This window comes from Marmota monax, unplaced genomic scaffold (assembly GCF_021218885.2).
Source record: "Marmota monax isolate L192 unplaced genomic scaffold, Marmota_monax_Labrador192_F-V1.1 WCK01_AAM20220418_F8-fsc00008, whole genome shotgun sequence".
Classification (NCBI taxonomy): Eukaryota; Metazoa; Chordata; class Mammalia; order Rodentia; family Sciuridae; genus Marmota; species Marmota monax.
Genome location: NW_026694432.1, coordinates 22,435,460 through 22,444,307, shown reverse-complemented (window position 1 = coordinate 22,444,307; position 8,848 = coordinate 22,435,460). Strand labels below are relative to the sequence as shown.

Below are 8,848 nucleotides of genomic sequence, written 5' to 3'. Positions count from 1 at the left end.
GCAAGAGAGAAGGGGAAGAAAAGATCCCGAGATCTTCAGCTTACATTTAATTTCAAATTAACCCTGGTGGAATCTCTTTTGAAAGCCCCGGAGTTCTCCTCTTTGTGTTTGGGGATATTCTGGGGTTACCGACCTTGTTCTTTATAGAAGACAGCTCCTGGCCATTATTCCACAGTTGCTCTAACAGGCATCTGATTTCCCGAGTTCCCAATGTAGAACAAAGCACTTAGGAGTCTGAGAACCACTGGCCAGTTCAGGCCTCAGAGGTGGACAGCTTCAACTTGTCCATCCCTTCTGTGCTGGCCAGAGGCCCATGGTTTGCCCACATCCCATTTAGATCTGTATCATAGTAGATAAAAGCTGCGCTAGCCCCACTCTCCCGCCACTGCTACCACCCCCACCACACATACACACACACACACACACACACACACACACACACACACGGTAAACTCCTCCAGAGGAGTAACCCTGGTTTTTTGGCCTCTGTTTCCCCAGAACCGTGAGTAGGCCCTCACATACATCTGGTGCTTAATAGATGCACCCTGAATTGAGACCACTAGATTCAGCTCAAGGGGGAGTCACACTTAGAGGAGAGGACTGAAGACCCAGACGCACTCTGCCACTCACTAGCTTGTGCCCTCGGGTAAATCAAGCCTGCATTTCCTCCCTCCTGTGCCGTGGGCGTAGGAGAGGAAGGCAGAGGCGAGGTGACCGGAAGTCCACCATTGTGGGTTACTAGGAAAATCAAAAGAAATCGCTCGGATAATTGCAAAACGTTATTTATAAATGTCATCCTAAGGGGGAAAGTCCTGAGGAATAGAAGGGAACGTAGCCGAGGCCTTCCTGGGGAGGGTCTGCTCTCCTTTGACATTTCCCAGTGGCAGAGGAGGGGACAATGGAATTTGGTGGTGGTAGGGGGATGTTTCTGGGATCAGGGACACCGACTAGAAACAGGGATGGAGGTTTTTTTTTTTAAGCCCTGTCTGTTTATCCTGTACTTTCGGCTCGTCTTCTTACCTCTTTCCAACCTGACTGTCCCCTCCTCCCTCCTCCGCTCATCTCCGCCCCCCGCCCCCTCGCCCAGCAGGGAATTGGCCGGCCGCGCCCAGCCGGCCCGTCTCCGCCCCCACGCGGCGGCCAGGAGTTAACAGCTGCACCTGTTAGGTATCCCCGCAGTCGCCGGCACCTGTCCCCGCAGCCAATCAGCGCCCGCGCTGCTGGGAACCTAGCTGTCAGCAAAACCCCAACACCCAAACCTCAACATAAATCAAACACTGCCCTAGGCCGGGGATGTCTGTGTCGCGCCCGCACTAGGGACGCGCGGTCAGCAGAGCCCCAGCGCCGCTCGGGTGGCCGCAGCCGGGAGCAGGAAGATGTCGAATGAACTTGAGTGAGTACGGCGGCCGCGGCCGGCGGGGGCTCGGACGGGGTTCCCCGGGGGTAGAGCGGGGAGGCCGGCGCCGGGGTTCATACGGCAATTTGTTCGGGTGAATGAATGGGCCGCCGCTCGCGCTGCGTGCCCAGGCAGGCCCCCGCGGCTCGCGCTCAGCGTTTCCCTGGGAAAGTGGCTCTTCTCTTTTCTCTGCGGAGCAGTTTCGAGCCAGCTAGGGGAAACACGGGACTGAAACTGGAGGGTTTTGGCACCACTTTCTGATCCTCCGAAGGGGCCTCGGAAATGAGAGACAATCCTAACCTGATGGAGGCTTTCTATCTTCTTGCCAAAAGGAACTTCTTGGAGGTGGTTCCAATAGCGTCTTGGGCAGAGAGTTGGGTTTCTCTAAAGGGACTTGTTTGTTGAGCTGGAACCATCCCAAGCGAGAAAGGTACAGTGAGCGTGGCGGTGGAACGTGCGCACTCTGTGGTGGGCTTGACCTAGGTTCAAATCCAGACTGTCCCTGGCATTTTCCTTGTCTGGACAATGGGTACAAGACTCTTTGGTAGGATTCTGGAGAGAGTTAAGTGGCTGAAGTCTGTAAAATGCTTAGCCAGAGCCGAGGTCTGAAGAGGTGTCCATAAAATGTGGTTGATTTTATTCAAAGGCAGTTCTAAGGCTGGGGAAGCTGAGGAGTGGTTTTTGGTGAGGTCACCTCTGTTGCCTGGCAGGAGGCAGGTGCATCCCAGCCCACATTTGGGATTTAGAATTCTGATTGGCTAATGCTGATCTTTAGTGTGGACCCCCAGGCTAGAGGTCCAGACCTCAGAGGAGGTGGGATGAAGCTAGGATCTGGGCTGCTTGGGTTCAGGACGCTGGTAGAAACCAGACCTTTCAAACAGTGTCTTCTTCCGGCCACCCTCAGAGATGAGTGGGCAGAAGCAAGAGTTGAAGAGTCTTTTTTTTTTTTTTCCCTCCTCCAAGCTATTCGATTGATTGGTTTAAGAACTTAAAGACCTGCAGGCAGAGCAGTTGGCTGGTCCAGTATTCCATGATACTAGCCAGCTTTGGGGCTCTTCTGGGTTGGTCAGTTATGATCATAGTACAATCACTGGGGTTAACAGGCATCAGATAACATTTGAATGAATTTCCCCGGGTTGACAAAGTGTTGACAATTGGGACCACAATGAGTAGGAGCACTGCACGGAAGCTTGGGGTCAAGTCCCAGCCCAGCCACTTATCTGTGGCCCGGGCACCCCAGGTTCCTTAGGTTCCAAGAGCCAGTGAAGGCCCAACAGTTTGTCAACTAGGCAAGTTGCTTCACTTCTTGGGATCCTTGCCTGTAAATTGTGGCCAATAGCGGTACCTACCTCACGGAGTTGTTCAGGATTCAATGATTTTAGATTAGTGATTGCTTTAAAGCCTGATTGAAAGCAAGCTAACAACTCCGTAGTTATTTCATATAAAAAGAAACAACTGAGCTTTTATGAACCCTCTTGCTTTCCAGTTTCCACACTTGGAACATACACAAAAATATTTTGAGATGTGTCTCCATCCCATTTAGATCTGCTGGTTAAAACTGCAGATCTATTTGTTGCAGACAGAATCTATTTGTGTTGCTCCTCAGGGGGCAAGTGTCCGGAAGCGGGATTACTTGGAGAAAGATTTTCTACTTTTCTCCTCTTTAGTGATTTGGGATTTGAAGTCAGGTCCGCAGACAGTTGAGGCTTCTCTATTTGGGTGCTTGGAGAAGGAAGCCTGTGCCTGCTGAGTAATTGCAGGCTGACTCTGAAGCCACCACTTGAGATTACAATGACAGAGCCTGGGGCTCAGCTGCCCCTACTGATAAGGGGGGGTTACTAAGTGCTTGGCTTGCAAGTTCTGAGCTGCTGCTGTTGCCGCCTTCAGTCTTGCTGGGGCAGCCCCTGAAGAAGCATGGAGCTGAGAAGACTGGTTCAAACTTACGTTTTGAGCCTTGATGGAAGGACCAACTCTTGCTAACCCTGGGTGCAGTGCAAAAAGCTGAACTTGAATCTCTCCATTCTGCCTCTTACCAACTGCAGGGTCCTGGTGAATTTGTCCTCCCTGACCCTCAGTTTCCCTATCTGTGAATGATGTCTATAAACACCTACCTGCCGGGGGAACAGTGAGCTCCCCTAAGTGGATCACCCGGCTTCAAGTAGGAGATCCAAGAACATCAGCCTGATTACTAGGCCTCGGGTGGAGGGCGGCACTTGGAAGGCCTGGTGTTGGGCAGGATGGAGGCCTGCCGGTGGAGTCAGAAACCAGCTCCAGGCAGCTGGTGGGTGGCGAGCGCCTGGGCCTTTCATGTGGTCAGGCCCAGCGCCGGGCGCCTCCGCCAGCCCCCAGACCTCTGCCAGCCGCCCTGGCTGCCTCCAGCCCGCAGCCTCGCCATGCCCTGGGGCTGGGCCCTGCCGCCAGGGTTCCTGGGGCTGTGGCCCCAGTTCTCGCGGGAAAACGAACGGTGCTGTGTGCCGCGCTGCGCCTGCGCGCAGGCCTCCCTCTGCCTTCCCAAGCGGGCAGTGCATTCCACTGGTGGGGCCTAGTCCAGCTGCTGTGGGCGTCTGGTGACCGGCAGTCCCTTCCGAGTGCCCTGAGGCTCTCCGGGGGCCTACTGTGTGCCTGGCACGCCTGCACCAGCCAACCTCGCGCCTGAGTCGGGTGCGGATCTACCGAGGAAGGAAGCAGGGCTGGGCCACAATTGGACCTGGCACATAGTAGGTCCATCAAATGGAGGCTGAATGTCAGGATAATCCCTGCTGCTTCCCTCATCCCGCAGCCTGAACCCCTACTCCCTTTTGGGAATTTTATCCCCATCCCCAAATCGCCAGAGAGAGGCGACTGGGGGCCGAGATCCAGGCAGGGCCAGTGGCCAAGGCCCGGCCGCCCCGCCGTCCATCTGATCTCGGAGAGCACCGGCTCCAGACTGCCTGGAGCGCTGAAAGAGTTAACCAGGAACGCCTCCCCGCTGCGGTTTTGTGGTCGAAACCATGATTGCCAGGAGCAAATTTTTGTCGTGCACAAGGTGTGTTATTAAAAGTCGGAGCTACGCTGCTGGTGAATGAAAAGTTAAAAGCCCTCATTAAGCCTGGGCTGTAAAACAGGCGGACTGTGCGGAGAGGCTGAGGGACAGCCCTAACGGCGGAGGCCTGGGCACCCCAGGTTCCTTAGGCTCTGAGAGCCAGCGACAGGCCCAACAGTTTGTCAAGAAGTCCCACACTGGGGGACAGGAGCGGGCAGAGAGGCAGCAGAGCTGAAGCACAAGTTGGATCCTCAGCTTTCTGGTGGGTTAAAACAAAAACAGCAGAAATTGAGCACTGACTCCACATTTGACACAGACACTGTGTCAAATACTTGATGGCTACATTGTGGCCTTTATTCCTCCCAACGACACAGAGGTGTAAGTGCAATTTTGCAGAAGAGGGGACTAAGATTTGGCTCAGGAGTGCCCAGGGTCTCACCAAAGAACTGGGATCTTAGATGGGTCTTCATCAGGAGCCAGAACAATGAGCCACAATAATACGGCCATCCTGTGCCTAGACATTTAAAAAGGACAGGGAGATAGGTATATCTCTATATAGATAGAAAATATCTATATATAGATAGAAAACAGTCCTTTTCTCAGAGTGGAAGAAAATGAATGAATTCTCTTTTCTGCTTCCTGTTTCTTTATGGGTTTCACATTTTATATACATATATTTTACAAACCTATGTTGCTTTTGAAATGAGGAAGGGGGAGAGAGGGAGTCGGTGTTAAGAGATTAGTTCACCCCACTATTTTAAAGAGAGACTTGTTAGTTTACCTAGAACAGTGCTCTCAAAGTGTGGTGCCTGGATCATCATCTTCATCATCATCTGGGAACCTGGAAATGCAAATTCTCAGCCCCACCCTAGACCTACTAAATCAGAAACTCTGGGGGTGGGGCTCGGCATGATGTGTTTTAACAGGCCCTCCAGGTGATTCTGATGCATGTTCAAGTGTAAGAACCATTGGCCTAGGAGACCAGGCAGAGGATTGGGAAGCAGGAGGTTCCCAGATCCACTCCTGACCTCAGTGCTGCGCTGAGTCAGCGGGCTGAGGGCCTTGCTCCAGGATCACCTGCTCTGCCACCTGTGGATTGGATGACTTTTCCTCCAGATCTTTAACCTAAGTGTCAGTTTTTGTTCGTGTAAAATAGTGACCAAAACACCCATCTCACAGGACACGTGTGAGAACAAAAAAGGCACAGCACCTAACTGTACCAAACAATTTAGATCCTTTCCCTTCACTTATCTGCCTTCCCTTTCTGGGACTCTGCTTTCCCATTTGTAAAATGTAGCAGATAATCCTCGCTGGCTATCTCTGTCTGTCTGTCTATCTATCTATCTGTCTTCCTACCTCCCTGCCTCCCCCCTTTCTTTCTTTGTCCCTTCCCCCACCCCTTTGCCTCCTAAAAAGGCCAGAGCAACTGACCTAGTGAAAGTCTTCAAGAGAAATGTGTCACTGATGTTGAGTTAGGGTTAGGGCTCGGGTTCGAATCAGGAACTTTCAAGGGCAGGACCAGCGTGGTATTCACCACTGTGTCCCCAGTGCTCTTCACGTGGCCTCTTATAGAGTGACCTTCAGTATGTTGAGTGAATCCGTGAGTGAGTGAACCTCTGGGTGTAGAGGTGGGTTTCAGTTTCTTTCACACCTCAGTTGAATGATTGTGAAAAAAATAGAAAATCTGACAAGAAACCAAGAGCATGAAAGAGCAATTCCCATACAGGAAGAATTTTTCAAAGGGTAGAAACTGAGTTTCTGGTATAATTAGAAAATGGCACATAATTAATTTACATGCAACTAGCAGTGGTTGCTGGAGGCTGACAGCCCTCAACTTGCCCACCTGGATCCCGATGGGGAAGCAGTTGATGCTCACCCCCTTATCTTGGCATCTCCAAGCTTCAAGCCTGCTTCTGCCAGCTGGGAAGAGATGTCCCACTTTACGGTGGGAGAAAGAGAGGCTGTTAACTGTGCAGTTTGTGGGGGCTACCAAGACATGACCAGGAATTGGTCAGCTAGCACCTGGCGCTTGGTAATCCCTTCTTGAAAGGTAGCTCTCATAATAATTCCTTGAGGTTCATACTCTCCAACTTCCCACATTTTATAGGTTAGAAACTTAGGCACAGAGATGTCAGGTTGCTTGCTTAAAGTCACACAGTGAGTAGCAGGGATGGGACTGGAACCCAGGTCTGCATGGCTCTAGGGCCACCCACCCCTGTCCCCATGAGTTCACATGGCCTTGTTCAAACCGGAGTCAGTAAAAAGCTTTGCCCTACATTCTACCATGTCTCCATTAAGCTCCCCCTCAAAGGAGCCCCCAGCCCGTGTGACAAGATACATTTCCCAACCTGCGCATCCAAAAAACCAGATGAGCTACCAGCAGCCACGAGAACCCTGGGGCACCTTGCGTGGGGCTGACTGGGAAATGGTTCCTCCGTGAGCAGCTGTGTCAGGGCCTCCCTGGGATGATTAGTGAGTGTGATTGATCGCTGCTGATGAGGCTGGGTGGCTCACAGCAAGGTTTGGCAGGTCACTGATTGGGCGGATCTGGGTGTCAACACCCAGCTCAAGTGGCCCCTGAAACTCTCCTACTCCCCTCCAGTCCAGGCCAGGCACCTCTGTGGGCTGGGCTTGAACCTACTCCTTTGGTGGTTGGTTTTCTCCCACTTTCTGCAAAACCCACTAAGTGAAAAGTTTAATTGACTGTCTCTGTATGATGGAGATGACGGGGAGACAGGGGAGTGTTGGACTAAGCACTGGACAGGACGCTAGGAGACTTGAGTCTCAATCCTGCTGTGTGTCCTTAGGCAAGTCACACCTCCTCTCTGGGACTAGATTTCTTAGGTCTCTTTGTGCCTTAAATTGCTGGGTTTCGCAGAGTGAGATGGAAGCAAGACGGCGTCTACTTAGTCCCACTGGAAGTTTTAAGTGGCTCAGGCAGAAAGCAGAAGCTGTTGCCAGTCAGAGGGGCTTGTTGGGATGAAACCCCACCTCCCCACTCTTGGTCGCCTCCCTCCCAGTGCCCGGGATGATGCATGTTGGAGTCAGGAGGATAAGAGGGTGACTGGGCACTGAGCGGCTGGGACCACACCCCTTTTATGCCTTGGGCCCAAAGTAAACTGAGGGGAAGACTCCACCCACCCTGGGCCTCTGCCTGGGCAGTGTGCACGTCCCTGTGGGCCAGTGATAGGAGACCTCCCAAGTGAGGCCCGGCAACCAGACTCCTGAGCTCCTCTCTCTTTCTTTCTTTCTTTTTTTCAATATTTATTTTTTAGCTTTAGGTGGACTTTTTATGTGGTGCTGAGGATCGAACCCAGTGCCTCGCACATGCCAGGCGAGCGAGCTACTTCTTGAGCCATATCCCCAGCCCATGAGCTCCTCTTTCTTGATCTTACTTCCAACTCTTTCCCAAAGGAGAAGCCAGACTGGGAGGCGCTGGGGAAGTGGCTTTGTGAAGGTTCTGGAAGGTGAGAACCAGAGACCTCAGTTCTAGGCTTGACACCTTGAGATGCCAGCTAGGTGGCCGTAGGCAAACCAGCGGCCCTGTCCGTCACCCTTTTTCCTTTTTCCTGCTATCAATTGGGGACAGTCACGTCTCCCCTCCCTACCGGACAGGAGCGTTGCAGGATCCCAGGTATGACAGCTATATGAGAGGCGCGCTGAAGAATATAACATGCTATGCAAATGTGAGCGATTATCAAATCTGGGACTTGAGCTTCCTCCTCAGTGGGCTGGCCTTCCCTGAGGCAAGGTGACATGCAAAGCATCTGGCTCATACTTGGCACACAGTAGGCGGACAGCCCTGGGAGCTGTCCCAGGTTATGCCTTTGATCTTGTCTTTGCTCTCAGCTGGAAGGTCCTAGGCGCTCCCCACCCATCTCCATCCTCCCTCTTCTCCTCCACCCCCTCCTCAGCAAGCCTCCGTCACTCCCCAGGGTTTGGGCAGGTCGGAAGTCCTCTGGCTTCTTTTCCTTCTGAGCCTTCTTTGCCTGTCTGATATCTGCTCTTTGGTTTTGGTGGTCCCGTCTGTCTGACTGCCATTAAAGTGCCCCCTTGCTGACCCCTGTCTCCAGCCTCGTCCTCTTTGCCTAGGACAGGGTCTGGCACATAGCAGTTACTTGAAAAATCCTTGTTAAAATGATGGATGGGTACCGTGCGGGTTTATTGTTTTGGACTCTCTCCTACATCCCTTGGTGGAAAAGCAGCTAGTTGTGGAGTTCTCAGGCCAGACACAGGTCACCTAATGTCTCTGTTGTCTATTTCCAGGTCTTTAAAGTAGGAATAATAACACGCCATGTGTGTTGGGAGGCCCCACAAGATAATGGAGGTGCAAGCTGAGGCAAGGGGTTATTAGCTCTCTTTTGTCTTTGACGAGGAACCTGGTTCACAGACAGGAGGCTTGGGGGTAGTGATAACCTAAGAACCTCGGG

At 52.3% G+C, this 8,848-nt stretch overlaps 1 protein-coding gene across 3 annotated transcripts in view; it reads left to right on the top strand.

The window, feature by feature from the left end:
- Window positions 1-1,166: 1,166 nt before the first annotated feature.
- Window positions 1,167-8,848, top strand: part of Grhl3 (grainyhead like transcription factor 3) — a 32,610-nt gene continuing 24,928 nt past the window's right edge. For 2 of the 3 annotated variants that reach the window (XR_009224350.1, XM_058571053.1), the window contains exon 1: window positions 1,167-1,393. Coding sequence is in view for 1 of the 3 variants with exons in the window: in XM_046418839.2 (XP_046274795.1) it covers window positions 1,377-1,393 (17 nt within the window). In the remaining 2 variants the exon portion in view is untranslated. The remainder of the gene's footprint in view (window positions 1,394-8,848) is intronic. The other variant, XM_046418839.2, reaches the window with a different exon arrangement.